This window comes from Jaculus jaculus, chromosome 4 (assembly GCF_020740685.1).
Source record: "Jaculus jaculus isolate mJacJac1 chromosome 4, mJacJac1.mat.Y.cur, whole genome shotgun sequence".
Lineage (NCBI taxonomy): Eukaryota > Metazoa > Chordata > Mammalia > Rodentia > Dipodidae > Jaculus > Jaculus jaculus.
The window spans coordinates 59,896,987-59,920,134 of NC_059105.1; the positions used below are offsets into that span (position 1 = coordinate 59,896,987).

Here is a 23,148-nt window from a genome sequence, read left to right on the forward strand (position 1 = left end):
TATTTGAAATAGGATATTACTTAGTTCCTAGTAAGAGAAGGTGGTTTGGCTGCATTAGGAGGTTTGTAAGTGCTCAGAAAATTATAGTAGCAACTGGATAGCAGATCACTAAATATTATATTCTAGTGGTAAGTGAAAAACATGACAGAAGTTACTTGAACTTTGTGAGAATTGATTGGAGCAAATAAATCTGGAGTAGTATGTAAAACTATGTATTAAAAATTTATGGAAGGAAATTGCATGGTTTTTCCTTATGTGCTATGTTTATATAATTATAAAAATAAGGATGCACAGACTTAGACTTAAATGAGTATGTGTTAACTCTGTGAGAGAAGAAATGCATTATGGGGGACACTGTGCTGTGTGTACAGAAAAGGCAAGCCTATTTGCTGAATTCAAATAGTGAGCAGCAGAGAAACCTGCCTGCGCTTCTTGGGAACTGTCCTAAGTTTAGATTTAGGTCATAACCAGACACCTACTTCTTCAGTAAAACTTCCCTTTACTATATGATGGTACATGAAGAATTGACAAAGCCCTCTCCTGTGTGAGAATCTGGTCATTGCTTAATACTCTAGCTCTTTTTCACTAAATCCTTCATAAAAAATTGAACACCAACTATATTACTGGACAGCTTTGCTTATAGTAAAATTTACCCCACTCCTGACGTACTGCGCCCCCCATCCTTCATTCCTCTCAGAAGACTCTTGGGAATTCTTATGGGTCTGATGAAGACACCTGAAGGGTAATACCTTGCTCTCCCTCTGCTGTTTGTTACTAATTTCCTTGCTTCTTTAAGTGAGAAAGTAGTATTTTAATTTCACTTGTTAATTAACTTAATTTTATCAGTGCTGTGCAGAGAACATCTTGCCGAGTCAGGACATGTGACCGTTAGCCCTAGGTTTTCAGCAATAGATTGTTACCTTGGGCAAGTCACTTAATCTCTCTGAGACTCAATTTTAAGTATTAGATAAAAACTTTGACCAATGTCATTTCTGATGTCCCTGCCAAGTCCAAATCCTATAGCTCTCTGATTCTCTTATCATAAGTGAATTTTTAATCCTCTTCCTTCCAGAAGCATCCTACTTTTCTTTCAGCCTGGAAGATGATCAGATAACTGAAAGTCAGGTGCTAGCTGCAAGGCACATCCTTCCAAATGAAGGTTTTGGACACGGTGTCACATTATTGCTGAGCATTCCAAATAAAACCTAAAACCTTTGTTCCCTATGCTGTGCAATGGAATTTAAAGAGTGTAAATTATACATACTTGAGGAATTTGAGGCAGGAAAACCCAATTGGAATGAAAGTTTGAAAACCTTTTTGTTACTTAAAATTATTCTCTCAACTTTTCCTTTCTAGGTCGTGAACTGGCTTGAAGGCCCTGGATCAGAACAGCTAAGAGCACAGTGGGGGATCGGAGACTCAATCCGGGCTTCCCAGGCCCTGCAACAGAAGCACGAAGAGATCGAGAGTCAGCACAGTGTAAGAGGCCTCTCCCTCTGACATTTACACTGCCATCTTCCATGGCATCACTAGTGCATGCATGCCACTAAGTGCTAACCTTCTGCACAGGTCATAAAGTGCATGTTGAATGCTTAGAGCTGAAGAGTACATCTTAGCTGCTTAGTGTGAATCAGTGGTAGTTTGGTTTTGTCTCCAGTGCAGTTAAATCATATTGTTATATAAATATTATTGGGTATGGCGTTTGAAAATCTACAGTTTGAGGAAAAAATAGAGCACTTATCAGTGGTCCCAGAGATGGCAACATTTCATATTTTTGTACTAATTGTATAGAATAATAGATTTCATAATGCTATTTTCAGACACGCATACAACTTACTTTGATCATATTCACCTCCCCTTTGCCCTCATTTATTACCTCTAATTTGCTCTTTCTTCCTAAATGTCACATCTGCTCTGAAGTGCTCAGAAGGAGGCCCTTCCCTGTTTTACTGGGTACAGTACAGTTAAGTGCTGAGCCAGACACCACAATCAGCGCATTAAACACAGCCAGGGAGGACTGAGGGCAGAGGATGTGGTGTCTTTCCATTCTGTGCTCATTTAGGGATCCGTGTCTGTCTCTTTGAAGAGTCCAATCAGACAAATCATAGAATTAAATTGGGAAATAAATTAACCCTTAAGCTTATTGCAGATAATAATTGTTAAGAGAATTTAAAATGCAAACCTTGGATGGTAGAGAAGACTGGTACTTATTAGGCTCCACCTGGGTTGTCCTCGGCCCTAATAAGGAACTCAGCATAATCTTGAGTCAAGAAACTCATCCCCACTCTCCCCAAAATCGTACGACTTGTTAGGCTGGCTTCAAGTAGGTTGAATACAAAATTGGGAAAATATAATTTGAATGCTAATGTCTGTCTCCTTAGATTAGCTTCAAAGCCTGGCTAATAATAATGTTAAACTCATACTTTAAGAATTTTAAAAATGAAATCCCTTCATTAGAAATTTATATATTTTGTGCATTTCACAGCTTCTAACATGGTTCTTTGATGACTTTTAAAAAGTCATATTGAATAATTTATATTTAACTTACTAACCCTGTTCCTGAGGTCATGCTCTTTTAATTCTCTTGGTACTTTTAAAATAGTGAATGCTATTAAGGTTGTCCTGTTTTATTTTTTTGATGTGGTTTGTGACTTATCCAAACCTTGTGTATTATTCTGAATCATGTTACTGCAGTATAGTTGGATCTTGTAATTCATCCTTCTTTAGTTCTTAAACCAATATTCACTGTAGAACATTCTAGACTTCATCTAAGAGGATTTATATGAAAGTCTTTCTAGGGAGAGGACAGGACATATAAGGATCCTAAGGGAGAAGGGAAAAAACAATGTATTTTGTTAGTTTTTTTTTAAAGCCAAAGAAAAGGTTGTAGGTATAAATTGGATTATGCACATAGCATATGTAAATTCATAAACAGAATTGAAAAGTACATTGCATATTACACAGGATAAAGATACAATTGTAAATGATACATATGTAGATTTTTTTTGACTTTACAGGTTGTTAAATTAGTTTAGAGAACCAAGTTACTTATAGGTGGCTCTTTCTGTGACCTTAAGCCTACTTTTAGGTTGAATCAATGTACACAACTTGTGAATTGAAAAAGGCCTTGTGCTAGTGTGTATATTGTGTAAAGTGGGTTCTTCAGAGACCACCAACCTTATTTCATCGACGTAGCAATGGAGAGACTACAAAGAGCCAACTAGCACAAACAGTGACCTGAGTACTCAGGTAGCATCCTTTCTGACTCCCTCCTAGAGAGAACCGGTAATTTCATTTATATGAGTAAGAGATAACAGGTTTTTGTTTTAATTCTTATGCTGTTAGTACCCGAGAACATAGACACATATATGGACATCTGCATTCATGGGCTTGGTAGCCAAAGAAAAGAAATGATGGCCTTCATAGATTTCATTTGTTTAAATCATGTGTGATATTTGTTGTAGAATTGTAAGGTGAAGAAAGACTAAAAGGAGTGTAGATGACACGGAACTGGCTGTGAGGTTATAATGACTCAGGCCTGATGGTGTATGGGTTTTCTATGTACTGTTCTTTCCACTTTTGAATAAAGTTGAAATTTCCCATTCTACAATAAGGTATAAAAAAAGAAAGTGAGAATCACATTGTTTTAACCAATAGGTGGCACTACACAGTCACCTTGAGACTAGATTGGCTGACACTTGATAAATGCATTAGCTTATGATGGTTAGCTTATTGTGTTATTTCATTCAGAAATTCTTTACTGGGCATGGTGCTTACACCTGTAACTCCAGCTCTTGGGAAGCAGAGACTGAGGACTTCCTCAGGTTTGAGGCCAGCCTGGTCTATGCAGTGAGTTCTGTACCATCCAGGGCTTCAAAGTAAAAGTAAAATAACAATAACAATAATTAATTAAAATTTTCTTTTCTTTTTGAAGCATTTACTAGAACATTTTTAGGTCTTATAAACTAATAATGACAATTTCTGGGACTGGTCAGCTAATCAAGATAGAATTTATAAAAATTTAACATACGATTTCTCAAAAATTACATTTTAAATTTCACAAAAGTATAATGTAAAAATAAAGCTAAAAACCCAAATTTGTTATTTGTGTTTTTTTGGGGGGGATATATAGGATTAATATAAGATAATTAAAATCCCACTATTATGTAGTTTTTGTCAACATTTATGATTCAAGACTCCATTTGGTTTTTAAATACAATAGAAAAACTAATAAGGTACATAGGAGTGAGTATAGTGTCTAATAACAATTTACAAACAACATAAACTGGGTATAGTGATACATGTCTGTAATCCCAGCACTCAGGAGGCTGAGACAGGAGGATTACAAGTAGGAAGCCAACCTGCTCCACAGAGCTAGTAAGTTCCAGGTCAGCCTGGGCTGCATAGCAATACCCTGTCTCAGAAACAGCAATAAATAAATAAATGAAATAACTTAGTCCCGCAACAAATGTTACTTTATCTCTGGGGCGAGGGTTCTGTGGTAGGCGAGCAGGTACAGAAGGGGCATCTGAGCCCCCTGCATACTCAGTGCCCTGTCATCCTTCATGGGGCCTTCCTGCCTCCACGGAGGCCGCTTGCTGGTGGGTTGTGTCTGAGAAGCAGCAGCTGGGCAGGCTTGTGTGAGGAATCCAGACTTGTTGCTCCTCCATACACTCTACTTATTGTTACCTTTTAGCTTGACTTGGCTGTTTCTTTCCCTCCTTGATTGGTATTCCTGTTCCATCCACCATGCCTCCAACTACATCGCCACCCGTGCACACATGCCTGCAGTACAGTCCTGACTGCTGCTGTCCTGAGAGTGGACATTTAAACCCTTTTCCCACTTACGCATCACAGTTCCACCTCCAGATCATCTGCCGACCTTGTATTTTGCCAGTGAGGTAATCATCTTCCCTCATCTAAAGCCATCGCTGTGCTGGGCATGGCGGCCAGTCTGTTGCTGCCAGCACGAAGCTTTTCTTTGCTCATTGTCTTCTCCCCTGCTCTTCTCTCAATTTTTCTCCATTGGATTATTTCCATCAGTATATAAGCAATGTATTAAACGAAATGGGGGCAGAGCACAGTGCTGCAACCAAGCTCACGCATTTGTTAGCAGGAACACTAGAACCTGAGAGGCTACTGCTTTTCTTCACAGTAAGAAGTAAGGTCTCTGAGATGATCAAAGCACGGTAGGAGTGTGTGAAAATGCCATGGTTCTGAAACCCATTAATGTGTGCCAGTAATCTGCATTGTAAAGGCAGTGGACGCCAGCACTCCCATGGGAAGGGCTAGTGCACTGTCTAGAGGACCAGGAAAGGTCTGAGGTCTAGCCACAGCTCTTAAGAACTTTCCATGTGCTGGCTCACATCAGTTAGCAGTGGGAACAAGCTTTCAGACATGTGTATTCAGGAAATTTTGTTGTGTAAATATTGTGGATTATACTTAAGAAATGGTGACCTTAATGTTACCAAGCTATAGAATTGCACAGACTCCTCACTGTGTTGTGCTGTGTGTCACTGCCCATCATTCCGTAGCACATGATGGGGTTGTTTGTACTGAGCCAGACCAGCCACTCTGGGATAGCCACGGTGACCAGAGAAGCCAGGTTTGAGGTTCTGACAGGTGGGTCTGATTGGAGGAAGGAGGGAAGGGTATGGCATGTGTTACATACTGGGAATTGTGACAGCCTTTGACCAAGGACAGAAGAGAGGACAAGTGGCCACCAAGTTTTGGACATTTAAGGAGGTTGGTCAGTAGATTGGTGGACCACGTCGCATGTAAGTGTGAGCATACTAAAAGAGAGGGCTTCGCTTCAGTACCTGGGGCTCATGGGATGCAGGCTCAGGGAGCTGGAGCTGGAGCGTACAACTGGTTTGTATGGCAACCAAGGGAAGTCGCCAAGATAAGTGAGAGCCATATTATTTCTGGAAGTGAGGAACTGAGTTCACCTTGTTGGAACTGGTAGGTGTCTACATGGTGAAGACATTGAAAAGGCTGGTGTGGCAAAGGCAGGGGCCCTTGCCTGACACCTCTGATGAGGGATCACAATAGGGAGAACTGGCACTTCAAAGGCAATGTGGGTTTTGAGAGCAGAGGAATGAGAAGTGAACCTATCTTCAAACTCACCTTCAGGTGTGTGTGCGTGTGTGTGTGTGTGTGTGTTGGGAAAACACCAAAATTGATTTGAGGGGCTTCAGTAGTCACTATGTTCTTGTTTCTCTGGAGAAATTAATAACATATGTCGTCCAGGAGCTCTCTGACCTCTGATTTGCTTTGTAATACCTCCTTACAGGAGTGGTTTGCGGTGTATGTGGAGCTTAACCAGCAGATTGCTGCGCTCTTGAATGCTGGCGATGAGGAAGACCTCGTGGAGCTGAAGTCTCTTCAGCAGCAGCTTAGCGATGTTTGCTACCGGCAGGCCAGTCAGCTGGAGTTCAGGCAGAATCTCTTACAAGCAGCTCTTGAATTTCATGGCGTTGCCCAAGATGTGAGTGTCTATTCTGGTTGCTTATCATGTTTCCAAATGATGGGAAATCTACACGATGATTGCAGGTTTGCATGCCTGGTAATTACTTTTCTGGAATAGTGTTTTGGTAAGGATAATGGAATAATTTTTTTTATTTTAAAGAAATAGTTTGTTATTCTGCATGCAATTGAATCCTTTATTGTCTAAGTAGAGTGTTCCAAGCTAGCCCATCTATTTCATTTTGATTGTCTTCCCATATATATGTTCTCTAATGTAGATGGAAATGGAACCGTCAATACCTTTTTGCATTCTCCTGACCTGGATGTGCCTCCTTGTCTCCCAGGTGCATGCGTCTGTGCGTGCCATCCTCTAGATAACATGGATTCCAATCATGCGCCCTTGTCTTTTAACAACATAGTCCTTTCAAGTGTGATTGTGATGTCCTCTTTAGATAAGCCTCATCAATCATTAAGCACCGTAGATGTTGATTGCATCAGGGTTATCTGTCTCTCTGCTGTCCCTGTGCTTCAGTTGTCTCAGCAGTTGGACGGCTTGTTGGGGATGTTGTGCGTAGACGTAGCACCAGCTGATGGAGCGTCGATTCAGCAAACGTTAAAACTGCTGGAGGAGAAGCTGAAAAGTGTTGGTAAGCAAATTTAAAAAATGAAGCAAATTTAAGATACCAAAACATACGGGTTCTTTTAACAGCACCATGGTGAGACAATTAAGCTAATTATTATTTTCAGGGAGCCCAGGGAAATAGTAATGGAAAAGTTGATTCCCTTAAAGAGTGATAATTTATGCTAAAACTTTTTGATGAATCACTCCTCCCTTCTTGAGCCTTTTGCCTTCCTTGTTTAGTTTTATCTACAGGGCCCATGTCTCCCTGTGCCAGGGATAGTTACTTAGAGTACATGCATAGTAACTAGTTACAAAGTGTTCTGTGATGAGCCCTGTTGGCCCCAAAACATGTTTTATGCAATGATTTCTGTTGCTGTATTTTAACCTTTTGAAAACATAGTAGATTTGGTCAGTGTGTCTGTTTCTCCACCCTGGAAAGATAGTCTCCAAGAAAAGTTAGCCTCATTAACCTAACTCTGTCACTTGACATCAAAGCCTTTTAAATGCTTCTGCGGTAGAAAACGCAGTGAACTTCCTTAGATTGGATTGTAAAAATAAGAAGAGTTTAAAAAACTGTTGTGATTGAACCAAATTATTTAGCTAATGGTAAATAACTTTAGGGAATTGTCTTAGAAAACATTTTTGTATTAACATTTTACTTGCTTACAACCTTTCTTTACCAGGTGATATGAATAATACATATTTCATATTCCAATTGAGATTTAAGATCAGCAGTTCTTGAGTATCACTTTGCCTAAAAAGACAATTCATATGCACATATATAAATTGGAATATTATAATATAGATTGACCACTGCTTTCCATGGTGTGTAAGCTGCAGTGACCCCTCTTCATAGAGTTAAGCAGCTGTTTATTTTGATTATACATTGTGTGACTGTTTGAAAATTTCACAAATCTTATGCATTAAAAATCATTTTCTTAAAAGTAGAAATTCAGGAAAGCAAAAAGGAAAATAGATTTTTTTATTTGTTGAAATAGAAATTCTTAAACCTTCTACTTTAGTAATCATCCTTAGAAATTTATGCTCCAAAGATTCCCTTGAAAGAGAATTTGGTATGAGAGACACTCTAGGCCTCATTGAAGAGGTTTTGTTGCTTGAATTGCAACATGATTTCTGGAGGAAGCTTTCGGACTTGGGATCTTCATGTGCTAACTAACAGAAGATTTGTTTAGGGGAAGGAACACCATTTATTAAAAGATTTCATCTACTACTGCCCATTTTAGATGTGGGATTGCAAGGCTTACGTGAAAAAGGTCAAGGTCTCCTGGATCAGATCTCCAATCAGGCATCCTGGGCCTACGGAAAGGATGTAACCATTGAAAATAAAGAAAATGTGGACCACATACAAGGAGTGATGGAAGATATGCAGCTGAGGAAGCAAAGGCAAAGTTTGAACGTTAATTTTAAATTTACAAAGATAAAGTGAAATAAACTAAAATTTCATGCCTGTTATATACTGGTCATATGGCAGGATTGGGTAACTGTCGTAATTATTATATAGAATTATACTGACAAGTTATGATCATTTGTTCAATATAGATAGGTGCTTTTCCCCTTTGACTTCATAGGAGAGATTTCAGTTAAACTCAAATCTTTCATAGTCTGTTCCTATGACTGTGCTTTGCTTTAAGAAAACCTTTTTGCAAAAAAAAATATGCTTTTCTAACTTTAGTTTAAAGTTGAGTTAAATCTCGCCTAAGTTGATCTGTTTCTTCATGTCAGCTTCTTACAAAATGTCATAGGTCCAAGTTGGCTGTGGAAGGGTTAGGACTTGGACTAGTGCTGATGTTTAGTTTCCTTTGACAGACAAGTAGGAATTTAAGGCATTCTTTCATTTTAAGCATTTAAAAAATGTATGGCATTTTCCAGTGTTGCTACTTTTGGTTGATTCCCTTTAGCCACTTGCCCCCGCCACTGCCTCATTGCCTTCTGTGTTCTTCTTCCTTCTGTTTGCATGTAGCAAGTATCCTTTGTTCATCCCTCCCCCTCCTCCAACTCATCACTTTTTTAATATTTTATTTATTTATTTATTTACTGGAGAGAGGGAAAGAAGGGGCAAGCCAGGGCCTCTAGCTACTGCAAACAAATTCCAGATGCGTGTGCCGCCTTGTACGTCTGGCTTATATGTGGGTAATGGAAAATCGAACCTGAGTCCTACGCTTCTCAGGCAAGCACCTTAATTGCTAAGCCATCTCTCTAGCCTCAAACTTATCTCTTTATATTCACTTTTGGTTTCAGTTCTATGTTTATAGATTTTAGCCACATTTGCCCTTCTCTGTATACATGCTCACAGACATTAAGACCTACATATCAGAGAGTGGATGAGATTTTGATCTTTTTGAGTTTAAATCACTTCACTTAATATGATTCTTTTCAGATACCTTCATTTTCCTGCAAAGGTGGAAGCTCCCTCGGTTTCTAAGGCTAAGCCTGTGTGTGGGCTCTGGCTTCTCTCAGTCGTCTTCTGTCTTCTCACTCTTCCAGCTCTCACTCTACTCTGATTCCTGTTCTCTAAATCCCACTCTGTTCTTGTTCTGTTATGTCAGTGCTTCGATCTCTCCCGTGAACAGGAGGGTCCATCTTGTAGCATCAGTGTCTCTTCCTCTCAGCTAAGTCATGTGCAGGTCGAGTCTGTATTCCTCACTGCCTCAAGCTTACATCTTAGCTCTCCAGTCACCCTTCCATGTTACCACTGCACTCCACTTGCTCTGTTCCAAAAGGTAATAAGCACTTGATCTTGGAAAATCCAGGGAATAGTTTCGACCTGCCCTGCTTCCTTTCAGATAGCACAAGCAACACTTCCTCTTCCTCCTTGAAGCTCACTATCACCTGTGTCTTCCGTCAGAACACTCCCTGGGCTTCCTCCTGACCCTCTCTCTCCTCTTGTTTCTCTGGGTCCTCTTTCTCTAGCTGAAGTCCCAATGCGCAGGGCCTGTTCTGAGGCGACATTTCTGTGCAGTGCCTCACACATTTAATGCCTTTGTGTCTCTCCTGTGCTGCAGACCCTCAGGTCAGGCTGCCTGCTGGGAATTGTAGTTGATGCTCCTTATTCTCTCTAACCTAACAGTTCTACAGTGGGTTTCTCTCCTAAACATTGTTGTCCTCTCTTACTTTCCAGTTCAAATTATCTTCAGCTACAAAACTTAAAATTTATCTTAACATATTTTGTCTCTCTAACTCCTCATAGTTAATCAAATGCCCATATTGTGATGTCTTGAGTCCCATACAGACATTTCTTTCTTCAAGATTCTATCTCATCTGCCTTAGATCTTGTCCCCTACAGGATGTTGTAGGAAAGAGTAATCCGCACAATGCGAAGACCGCATAGTACCGTCTTCAGTGACTGTTCTCTCAGATGAAGTTCAGTCCCCTCGGAATAGTGTAGGAGATCCTTCAGCATTCAGTTCTGCATAATCAACATGTAGAATTTTCCCACAGAACCACACTGCTATTTTAAGTCTCCGCAAATACATCATACTGTTTCATGCATCCACATCTAAGAATGCTTCTTTCCTTATTTTACGTCCACTGGACTTCCCAATTCTTTAAGACTAAGGGATGCCTTATGTAGAAAGCCAGGGATTGCTAAGGCAAGTTAGTCCCCTGCTCTTTTCTCCTCCCATGAAACCTTTCACATAGACCCAGAATAGTATTTATGAGGTTGCTTATCTCAAGCCTATTTTTCATGGGTGGTTTTTAATCTCACTGTGGTCTGTTTGGATAAAATATGGATTAATCTTAGGTTAAATTATTTTATTTCCCCAAAGACACATAATAGGTATTGAGTATATGTGTGGTAACTTTACCACTAAAGTACCTTACATAACTTGTCATTTCAGATCTTAGAAATAATCACCATCATAATTTCCTTTTTATGGAGAGCATCTTTATTTATAAACAGCCTGGTGTTAACAGGTTTTGTTATTAGGGTTTCTTTAAGAAAGTTGAGCGTTCAGAATCTAGTAACCATTGGGTTACTTGTTTCTGGTGTGTGGGACTGCAGTAAGAGTCCTCCTTCCCTCCTCTCTTAATGAGAGCCCAGCATGGAATTGCATCGAGTGAAGGAGCTGGATCAGACTGAGTGAAGTCAAGATAACTTTCAGATTTCACCTATACATTATCCGAGCAGACAACAGTGAGATTACCAGGTGCCCTACATTGTGTTTCTCTCCCCCCAAAAGATCAGTGAAATTTTTCCTTAAGAGTATTGATGGAGTGTTTTTAAATTTAGAAGCATTATTATTCCAGGTAGTACAATGTAATGAAAAGTATTCATTTAAAAAAATTCACTGGAAACATGCCATTGAAACTAGTATTTGGAAAAATGTGGGTTTTATTTTAAATCTTTGAAGCTTATTTAATGCACACTGGCAATGTAGGTTTCTTTGGGGTTTGGTGCACTATCACGTTTATACTTTGCTTCAATATTTTGCAGACTCCATGCTATCCTCAAGAGGGTTTGTCATTCAGTGTCCTCAGGTATTTTGAGGTTTTGATGTAACATAGATAATAGACTAGATATCCTTAAAATTCTTACAAGTCAGTACAAACTAGTTGCAGTCTTCATAGTATAAGACTAAGTATGTTAGCCTCCTGTGAAATATGTGTGTCAGATGATGATGCTGGAACCCACTGAAACCACGGTGGTAAACTCACCTTGTGTTTGGGCCTAGTAGATGTGAAGATATGGTGGATGTGCGAAGGCTGAAGATGCTTCAGATGGTACAGCTGTTTAAGTGTGAAGAAGATGCTGCCCAGGTGAGGACAGTAGACTGCTGATTCGATTTCCTCGCCTTTGAGTTGTAGTTCATTGGATGTAATGAGAATGTACTTCTCATGGACCTGCACATCAGTTCATGCAAAGAGACGCTCATTTCTCCCATGAAGAACAAAGCTTAGTATTTCTCGCTAGCCTACTGAGCTCATTTGACTCACACTCAAGGAAAAACTCCACAGAGTTCAAGATTGGCAGTATTTACTATTTTGTTTAATTTAATTAATTAATTAATTTATTTATTTATTTTTATTTGAGAGAGAGAAAGAGGTAGATAGAGAAGGGGTATGCCAGAGCACCCAGCCACTGCAAATAAATTCCAGATGCACCCGCTACTTTGTGTATCTGGCTTATGTGGGTCCTGGGAAATCAAACCTGGGTTCTCTGCCTTTGCAGGCAAGTGCCTTAACTACTAAGCCATCTCCAGCTATAGTATTTAGTCTTATTAACTCAGTTGCTAGATACATCCCAGAATAAAGGTTGGTGAAGCACATTGCTTTCTTCCCTACAAGAGAACATTCAATGCCAGATAAGCAGTTTGATGTTGTCATGTATTTAGTATCAGACTTTCCTCTTTATGGTTTTAAATAGAACACAAATTTGAAATGAGATCCCAGTAGGTCTGTGATCTTCCATTATGTGATTTTAATTTTTAAATGATAGCATCTTTTTAGTAGATCTTATGTGCAGATTTTAAAAGAAGTTGGAGGGACTACAAGTCATTAATTTATGTAATAGGGCATTGAGTGAATAAGCTATTAAAAACCTATGTTATAATTAATGGGCCAACTAATCAGGTGATAGTAATCTTCAAGTGTGATGTTTCAGTAAATGTAGAGAATTGCAAAAATGTGCTCACTCTGTGTGTTTTCATTTAGGCAGTAGAATGGCTAAGTGAGCTTCTGGATGCCCTGCTTAAGACCCACATCAGATTGGGCGACGACACTCAGGAAACGAAAGTTTTATTGGAAAAGCATCGAAAATTTGTTGATGTTGCACAGGTGCAAGCTGGTTTCCTTCCTTTTCTACAGGCTTGGTGTTTAGATAGCTTTCTGCAGTATGAGAATGTTACTTACCTCCCCCCACCCCATGTCTTAGAAGCTTAGTTTTGTTATTCTAGAAATTTCACAGAAAGGTGAATACCTGGGATGCATCAAAACTAATCTGCATAAACCTGAGAGGATCTGTTTCCTCGGATACAGGATCTACATGCTCCTCTAAGTTGTACTGTACATTATGGTGTTTTGCAGGCCATCCAACTGTTCATTCATTGACACTAGTTACTAGGAAATATGAATGAACACCAGCAATATAGAAACACCTCTTTCGGCATTTCACTGGTATTAGCTTACTAATACAGAATTGTTTTGGTGGCAAGAATATCTTAATGTACTTACCCTGTTAATTGAATTCACATCGTAACAATGTTAGTTAGTTTTCTATGTGGAATATAAACTGTCCAGTTGTACCTTCTTGTTCTGATAATCAGAGCTGACATTCTTTTTGGCCAGAGAAATTTAGCAGGCTGAGACCCCAAAGCACAGAAAGTGAGGGGGAAGCTTAAAGAGAACGAGTCTGAGGAACAAACTAAAAGTACTACTTCCCGTTGATTATTTATGCATGCCAATAATTTATCATTCCCCCTGCTTGGCTCAGCACTGATTTCTAGTAGAGCAGCCGCATCGCTGCCCCCCCCCCCCCCCCCCCCATGCTCCCTTCTGCCTCCATCCCTTCTCGTCGTCCGTTATAATCCCACCGTTACTCTTTGTCTTGTAGAGTACGTACGACTACGGGAGACAGCTGTTGCAGGCCACCGTCGTGCTGTGCCAGTCTTTGCGCTGCACCTCTCGGTCCTCAGGGGACACCCTTCCTCGGCTGAACAGAGTGTGGAAGCAGTTTACCATAGCGTCTGAAGAGAGAGTGCATAGGTTGGAAATGGCTATTGCATTTCACTCCAATGCTGAAAAGGTCTGCCTTTTCTTTCTTAAAATGGAGTCTCAAGTGTTAATTCTCACAGTGTAATTATGGTTAAAATTATTTGTTAGAATTCATATTAATTCTGTTGTTAAGGTTTGTTTAGATGCATTATGCTGTCTTACACCATACAAACTCAAATTCCATAACTGAGTCGAAGCATCCAGCTCTCCAAGAGTCCTTGCTTTTCTCTTCCTTCTCTCCTCCCCAAACCTGTGTGCAGGGGCCTTCCTGTTCTCTAGTACCGCCTTGCCAGCCTCTTTCATTGTGCCAGGGTTAGAAGCTGCCCTGGTAACCTTTTAGGAGTACTTTGTAAGTGCACAACTTAAGGTAGAGACTGGTCAACTAAAATAAGAGTAAAAAAGATTTTTTCTCTGTGATTATCTATTATTAATTCTGAAATTTATTTTCCTTTGACCTTATTTTTGCTAATTTCATACATGGACAAAATATATTTTGATCAGATGCATGCCCATTATCCTCTCTCACTCCCCTCCCCTCCCACTCCCACTAAGCCCCTTCTTCTTCCCAATTATCCCCTCTGTCCGTCCCACTGTGTTAAATGAGAGTTGCTCATTGAGCATGGGAAGGGGTTTATTTACTGGAGTGGCTATACCACTGAAGATAGGGATTCCCCCTCTCCCAGCAACCATGGACTCCCAATAGATACTGTGGGAGGAAGAGCTATTTCTATGACTTTAAGCCTTTAGTTCTAGAAACCAGTAATTAAAAATGCTGCTGTTATTTGGGCAAATTTTTAATAGAAATTTTTTTCTTACTCTTCACAGTAAAAATGTATAGCACCTAAATCTTACACTTCAATTTTAAGGAGGAGGTTTTTTTTATAGTTATATTTGTGCTGATCTCCTACAAGTTTATCTTCAGAGAATGTTATATGTGTTTATATACAGTAAAACTAGATGATAGGTTCATTATGAAACAGAGCAGAAGTTGCAAGGAACCCAGGCACTTGGCAGTTCATTTCCTTGTTAGGAAGACAGCTGTTGGAAAGTGTCCATAGCTAATTCTCTCACCTGAATACTGAACTTCGCAGATCAGTGTTTTGGTTAAAATGGGCCTAATGAAACCAAGTATGATGGTACACATATGTGCTCCCAATACTCTGGAAGCTGAGGTAGAAGTATCATGAGTTCAAGGACAGCCTGGACCATATAGGGAGCTCTATCTCCAAAAAAGAAAATCTAAATAAATAAAAATAAAAGAAGGCCTAATGGTAATGAAAGAACACATACACACTAGCATGTCTTGTTTATCTACTGATTGTACTGATTGCTTTATTATGAACTATGCTACTTCAGAAAAGTGTACACACCTTAAGTATTCTACTTGAAATTTTATACTGAACATAGCCATGTAACCAGTGCACTGCCAAACATTAGAGACGTAACAGGGCTGAAAACCTTCCTTTCCCCTTGGGTCACAAGCCCCTGCCACAAAGTTGAATTGGCCCAGTTTCTAAGCACTGACCACTTTTTAGGAGTCAATTTTTTAATCATTAATTTTGAGTGAGAGGGAAGAAGAAAGAGGAAGAGAAACAATGGGGCCACCAGGGCCTCCTGCTGCTGCAAACAAAATCCACACGCACTGCTCTGTTCAACTGGCTTTAGGTGGAATCAGACCTCTCCAGTGCCCTAGAAGACTATTTTAAAATGTAACTATAAGAATAGCTTAAAAATCTAGAACTCTTTAGAATGCTATAAATATGTGAAAATGGTTAAGAATTTTAAAATAGTTTTTAGATAGAAAATTATGTTTGTTTTTGTCCTCTCTAGCCTTTATCTTGCTACAATAATTTTTGGTTATTTTACTAAATAAACTTATGTTAATCCTTTTGTTAGCAGACATTTATTTGACTCTGTTTTGTATCAGTAAGTATAAATACCTAAATTAAGTCTTAAATATTTGTTAATGAGAGAGAGAGAGAGAATTAGTACGCCAGGGCCTCAAACCACTAAAGTTGAATTCCAGATATATTTGTCACCTAGTGTACATTTGCAACCTTTCACTTGCATCACCTTGTGTATTTGGGTTATATGGGCTCTAGAGTGTCAAGCATGGGCCCTTAGGCCTCACAAGCAAGCACCTGAATTACTAAGCCACCTCTCCAGCCCATAAATCTTAAATTTTTAATCTTAAAAAAGAAAAAAAAACAATGAATGAGACAATAAAATGTATTTGAGCATGCTAGAACTTCTTAAATTAGAATTATAACTAAAAAAATAAGCAGATTAACTATTAAAGTATCTATCTATTCTTCCCATGAGTTCAGTGTACTGTTTTTAGTTTATATTGTCTTTGATTTTTGAAATCTGTAAACTCCTTAAAGGACATAGTCTGTATGTCATTATCATCCCAAACTGCTAAATAAATATAAAAATAGTTAATAAATGCTTTCCTAATGTGTTAGAGAACAGTTCTTAAGGACAAGTTGAACTTATTTTCTAAATAGTGGTCTGCTCATTGTTATTTATAGAAATCACTGTAGACCATTCCATCCTGATTGAATGTTCACTGCTCATCATATCATTTCGTTACTGTGATTTCTTGAGCCAACCATACTAGTAACAGATCGATCTTGTAAACTGACCTACATGGAGATACCAAGAATTAAACAAGCCGGGCGTGGTGGCACACGCCTTTAATCCCAGTACTAGGGAGGCAGCGGTAGGAGGATCGCCGAGAGTTCGAGGCCACCCTGAGACTACAGAGTGAATTTCAGGTCAGCCTGAGCCAGAGTGAGACCCTACCTTGGGAAAAAAAAAAAAAAAAGAATTAAACAAAACCACCTTCTTCACCTTACTAAGTTTTCATGGACTGAATTCCCTTTCTGTGTCACTTGATTGATGTCACCCTTTTGTTTGTCGCAGATTTTGCAAGACTGTCCAGATGAGCCGGAAGCTCTTAATGATGAGGATCAGTTTGACGAAATTGAAGCAGTTGGGAAATCACTTTTGGATCGACTAACTGTTCCTGTAGTTTATCCTGATGGGTATGGTGCATGCTTTTATAATTTTTTTTAAAAATTTGTGAGGTCTAAAAGTGAAATCACTAAAAGAGGAAATCTATTCTTTAGAAAGCCAAGCAAATTGACTTTGGTCTGCGTCTTCAATTCCTACAATCAATCAGTGTAAACTGAAAAGAAAATCGAGCTCAGCTGCTGGCAGCAGTAACTAACCATTGTTGTTTTCTGATACCAAATTTGCTTCTGGACAGCTGGTTGTAGAAGGTTGAACACCGACTGGATGGATGGAGACGCTGGGGTCTAGCCATGGCTGTATTTGACAGTCGACGTCTTCAGTGTTCAAATACATGTACAGGTTTTGTGTCTGCGAATGTTTGCAGAGCCAGGGTGAGAAGGTGAACTGTCTCTAGTGTTACACTGTTTGTGTTGCTGAGATGATAAGTGCATAGAATATGACATCTATCACTAATATATGTTACCTTGTATTATCATTTTATGTCACAAAAATACATTGTTATTACTCACAGACAAACAATGTGGTCTGCAAGTGAACTAGTTTTCTTGTTTTGTTTTTGAGATAGTGTCTCCCACCGTAGGTAGCCTGGGCTAGAACTTACCATGTAGGCCACACTGGCCTTGAACATGCAGTGATCCTCCTCCCTCGGCTTTCTGAGTGCTGACATTACAGGTGTGAGCTACCAAACCTGGCTTAACTTAACTAGTTTCCAAACATGGGTCACGTTGCATAGATACTGTATGATAATGATCACTTCATTTTGCATCTGCTGTAGTTAAATGAGTTAGTACTAATCTGTGGTTTTTCTTTGTGTTTTCATTCTAGAACTGAACAATACTTTGGGAGTCCAAGTGACATGGCTTCTACTGCAGAACACATCAGAGATAGGATGAAACTAGTTAGTCTTAAAAGGCAGCAACTAAGACATCCCGAAATGGTGTCCACGGAGAGTTAATGTTCCCAGCTTCCCAGATCATCAGAAACACACTCCTGCACGTTGCTGGCGTACTGCAGTATTAGCCAGAGCTCATTAAGACACATTTCACAGCAAGATAAGCCTCATTTCTTCCCACGACATGTCTCTCTACATGCTAACACCTCTCAACTACCAAGGCATAATCACATAACATGCTTTGAGACCATAGACTCCAGGTATCTTAAAAGAAGGAACTATAAATACTGCACTGAAAACTTGCTTTCAAGCTTTACCCAACTTGTCAATTTGTAGATGAACAACTATAATAAGCTTTGAATGGTGCTAGCAAGAGCTTAGAAATTCTCTCAAAAAACATGGTTGCCCTTCCTCCCCAGGTGAAATAGTAAATTTAGACTATAGTTAAACAGTTAGTAGATGGTGGTGTCCTTAAAATTTTACTTTGTAAGTCTTTTAAATTGATTATTTTTATTGTGTCCATATGGAGAAAGCCCGTCAGATGTTTGATATATCATATTCATAAAAGACATTTTCTTATTTGTATTCATAATGTATTAAAAGTTGTTAGTGCTTAATAAAAGGATTCTTCAAACATCTTATTTAATTTGGTACTTATATCCTGTTTCAAATGAGTGCCTTACTAAAAAGGGCATTCTTAGGTTTGTGAAGATGATTTAATAATTTTTTTTTTTGATGGTGGGTGCATGTATTTTGGCCAGGAATTTCATATGTATGCATGTGTATATAATAAATAGGCATGTTTTATTATGAAAAGTAATTGTGAAGACCAATTTAGATCTTTAAGAACTGATTAATAATAGAATACTATTTTTAAATTTTCTCAATGTAAGAAAAATATTATCCAAATTATTAACTCCCCTGAAGATTTTTTTTTTTTTTTGTCTGTGCTGGAGAAGGGCTAAGAAAGTAGACACACATAATTACTTCTGTATAATCCTTTATATCACAGTAATCTTTCTGGAACTAAAACAGAAATTGTTAATAACATTTACTGTCTCATGAAAGACTAGAGGTAAAATCAATTCTGACATAGTCTAATCACAAAGACTGTACAAATCCTTTAGAAATAAAATTTGTCATACAATGGTAGTGCTTTATGTTTGTATTAAGCTTAAATTATAAAAGTTCTATAATTTAATTTTTGTGTTAATGTTTATTTCAGAAATTTTTCTATGGTTAAAAACAACTGGGCTTATGTTCAGTACAGAGTGCTGCAATGACTTGTATGTGGTTCCTTTTCCCAGTCTATAGACATGCTCATGTGTCCAGAGCCAAACCTGCCGCCTTCTGTCTCCACTGGCAGGCCTCCTGCAGGAGCCGTCTGCTGCCTTGCCACCCACGTCCCTCGCTGTGCCGTACCTCACAATCCAGCTTCACACTCTAATGAAACTATTCTTTTGAAAGTCAGCAGTGCTGTTAGAGTTCCTGAACTCAGTGTGCTTTGTTTCTTCCTCAGTCTGCGTCACTTACTTTCTCTGTGCCTGGCTAACATTCCATCCATGGAGCCTGTTTCCCAACAGTGTCTCCTCCCTCGAAGACGCTGTCTCTGCTGCATGCTCCTTCAGGGATGTCTGCTCAGCATTCATGCTCTTTCATTCATCATGAGGTGGCTCACCCCTGTGGTTTGGTTTTTTTTTTTTTTTTTCATCCTGATGTCCTACTTTACAGGACTTAAGCAAAATGCTTGTCACCTTCAACTGCCCACCTCATGTTTACCCCTCAATGAAGGATTTATCATACCCATCACCTCTCTCCTCGAGTCATTTTGGTTAAAGATGCCAGAATGCCTGGGATAAAATTCAACTTCCCCTCCCCCAGTGTCTTATCTTTTGCTGCCACTGCCTCTAGGAACGTCCAGGAAGTTCCTTCTATACTTGATGACCCTCGATCAGGGCTCTATTCCTATGAGTAGGGTCTTCTGTGACTTTTCCTTTCAGTCTTCATGATGGTGCTACTCATGATCTACAGTGATATCTAGCCCTGCTTTGTGTGTCATAGTGTCCTCTGAGGGGCGAAATCTTGCCTGCTTGCCTGGTACCCATGTGTAAAACATGCTCATGTTCCCTACACATGAGTAATAATCCCTCTAATATTATTCCGAAGTGTGTTTGGAACATTTTTGTTTCATAAAGTTAGGATTAACTTGTGAAGCTGCTTCTTCAGGAGGCTGTTTGATATTTTAGATACATAGATATATTGCTTCTTTAGATCTTTATTTATTATAGTCAATATTTCTTTTACTGAGTTTCAGAATCAGAGTATATTTAATATCTTTGTTAGAACTGATTTGTTAATAATTATACCATCAATCCATGGACTCATAATTGCCCAATGAGTCAAGTTTCATGTATCTGAACCTTTCTTTCTCACAGAGTACAGGAGAGAAACGTCCTCTCCAAGTTGAGTAGTGCTGGCCATGTAAACGTGGATGCTCTTCATTTATGCAGGTGCTGCTGCTTGTTTCTCCACGTGTATCTGTCAGAGAAAACCCAGCAACGTCCTAGTGCAAGTCCTTTTTCATGTGGTCATAGTACTCTTAGAGTGCATGTGAGGGAAGTGGCTTCAGTCTGTTCAAAATCACGACCTTTTGGTGGGTCAACATTGACATAGATCTGCAAATGTAAGAAAGGAAATATCTCTAATAGTACAGTGCCACTGCCATGTGCGTTGCTTTAGCCCCTCATGAGGAATGGCCGAAGTGTTAGTTGGGAAAGTTTCGTTAGGTTTTGTTTGCTTGTTTTCTGTTTGATGGATTGTTTAAATTTTGCCATGTGTTTTTGTCTCTGGGTAATCTCAGAATTTAATAGCAGTTGACATCGGTTCTGTAGACATGTCTGACTCAGCAGAGCTATGATGTAAAGATGATAACTTCATTTTAGCTTGGCTTTGTTCCCAGGCCTCAGTGTTCTGACCTTATTCTGAAAGGGTGACTCATTGGGGATGATGAGGAAATGGCTCTGCCTGCTCTCTGGGATTCATTGCTAGATAGAAGATGACTACATCTCTCACTGTAGAGGGTTTTGATTCAGTGTTACTTCTGGGTGTCACCTTATTATGGTTGTCATTTCTTGGTGTTGTCAGTAGAGGTATCATAGACTTTTTAGCATAGTTTTGGTATTTGTGTCAAACTCCTTCACTTAATGTTACAAGTTGTTTTCTGATAGTGCTAAGCAAACCATATTCCCTGAACTAAACCCATTGTATGCAATGGTATGATTATGAGGATAAGTGAGTATATCTCCTGTACTATATATATTGGGAAAAAAAATAATTCTCTTAAACACTGCCAATTATTTGCCAGGAGAGATTGGCTGTTATTGTATAGGTCTTCCATTCTCAAATCATACCCGAAGTACATAGGGCTACAGTAAAAACATTATAGCCACTAAAAAAGTAAATACTGTGGTTTTAAAAGACCTCTGTATCTGGAGGCTTTAGAGAATGATATAGGTGGAAACAAACCCTGCAAGTCTACCACCATTTGTGACCAGGCTCACAGGTACCAGTGACTTTGTTTAGGCAGCCAGAGGAACAGTTCTCTAGGGTTTGAGCAGACGTGAACAGTGAACCTAGTTAGGAGGCTGACTAGTGCTAACATCCAGCCCATAAAATAGGAGTCTGTATTGAGAATAGAAAATACTCATGTAGGTATATAGACCAACAAATACATTGGCAAATAAAAATAAATTAACATTTGACATACCTTGACTTAAATATATGTTCCAGAAAAGGTTAGGTTTATCTAAAAGCACAAATAATGACAGGAATTTTAGAGGAATGCTCATAAAAGCCAAAATAAGAACTATAGTGAATATAAGGAAAACATCTTGGACCTTGAAGAAGTGCCTTCAGATTCTGAGTGTACCATTCATCCACTGCGGAAATTAAAGAATTTCTCTGAGAACCCTAAAATCTGAAATAGAGAAGTCATATAATCTCAATAACAAAATAAAATGTAAATTATTGAAAACCAGAGTGGTATATACCATGGAAAGTGTCATTGCTAACATTATCTTTGCAGACTAGAACTGAGAGCATTATCTTGCTGTGTCTCAGATAATGTGCATGGGGTTGTAGGGAGATGACACGCTTCATATGTGTCCGCTCAGCACCATCTCCGTGCTGAGATCCCCATTGGAGGAGTGTGTAAGGAAACTACCAGAAAAATTGCCAGTAGAGTTGGTACCTTCATCTACATATAGTAGGGCCTTAAAACTGACAAATTCTCTGTTTTATGGGGAGAGGATAGAACAGTAAGACAGAATTCAAGGGATGAGTATTATCTATTTTGAGGTTGTGAGATCATGAGACAACTCAATTATTCAACACAAGTAAAAAAAAAAAAAATCATGCTTGGAGTGTGTGTTAAGAAAACAGCAACCTGTAGAAACAAGACCAAAAACCAGGGGAACTTTGTAAAATCTACTGATACTGTGGTTTAAAAAAATACTTAAAAAGCACTACTCATGCTGGTTATGGCTGGAAAGGAACAACTTTGGCAACTCAGACAGAGACAGTGGGAAGACTGATCCTGCAGCTGAGACTTAGAACTGAGCATGCCCGTGAGATAGCATAGGCGTGTGGTGTGTGTGGATAAACTCAGCATTGCTTCAGCAGTTAAGATAAACCTGAGGATTTGCAAATAAACACTAGACCTTGTACTTAAAGAAAAAGTGGGACCTGTACTAGGACACAAAGAACTTCAAGATCAAAAGAAAGTCAGTACAGTGACTAAATACTTTGAAAGCAAATGAGTAAACATTTTAAAGAATCATTATTTTTGTGAAAACTCTGCCTAAGACAAGATGCAGTATAGAATTCAGATTATGTTATGATAACAGGAATTCTTAGTATATAATTAAAAATAGCTACTAACTACCAGATGTTGAGAACAGGGTCGTGAGAGGTTTTAAGTAAGGCATGTGGGAAACTATTTCTGAAAAGGCAATTATCCCTGAAGCTGACTCCTAGTGCATCTCAAGGAGTGTTTGCAAGTCGAAGGCCATTTCTTCAGGATGTCCAAAAACATCTCTCCTTAGGCTTAGCAGAATGACACTGAATTTGTTATACTGGGTCAAGCCTTGCATCTCTTTTAGCATATTATTCTGATTCCTTTTTTTTTTTTTTTAATGTAAGAGAGAGCATTGGTGCAGGGCCTCCAGCCACTGCAGTCAAACTCCTGACACATTCACCACCTTGTGTGCATGTGTGACCTTGCACACTTGCATCACCTTATACATCTGACTTATGTGGGATGTGAAGAATCTTGAACTTGGGTCCTTAGACTTAGTAGGTAAGCACCCTAACTGCTAAGCCATCTCTCCAGCCCTTGGTTCCT

The 23,148-nt window shown here is 39.0% G+C and overlaps 1 protein-coding gene across 4 annotated transcripts in view; it reads left to right on the forward strand.

Annotated features, from left to right (window-relative positions):
- Positions 1 to 22,186, forward strand: part of Sestd1 (SEC14 and spectrin domain containing 1) — a 105,705-nt gene extending 83,519 nt beyond the window's left edge. For all 4 annotated transcript variants that reach the window (XM_045148544.1, XM_045148543.1, XM_045148542.1 and 1 more), the window contains 9 exons: positions 1,357 to 1,479; positions 6,293 to 6,487; positions 6,998 to 7,112; positions 8,332 to 8,491; positions 11,785 to 11,866; positions 12,761 to 12,883; positions 13,659 to 13,850; positions 16,745 to 16,866; positions 17,681 to 22,186. In XM_045148544.1, the coding sequence (XP_045004479.1) occupies positions 1,357 to 1,479; positions 6,293 to 6,487; positions 6,998 to 7,112; positions 8,332 to 8,491; positions 11,785 to 11,866; positions 12,761 to 12,883; positions 13,659 to 13,850; positions 16,745 to 16,866; positions 17,681 to 17,810 (1,242 nt within the window). In that variant the 3' untranslated portion in view covers positions 17,811 to 22,186. The remainder of the gene's footprint in view (positions 1 to 1,356; positions 1,480 to 6,292; positions 6,488 to 6,997; positions 7,113 to 8,331; positions 8,492 to 11,784; positions 11,867 to 12,760; positions 12,884 to 13,658; positions 13,851 to 16,744; positions 16,867 to 17,680) is intronic.
- Positions 22,187 to 23,148: the final 962 nt, after the last annotated feature.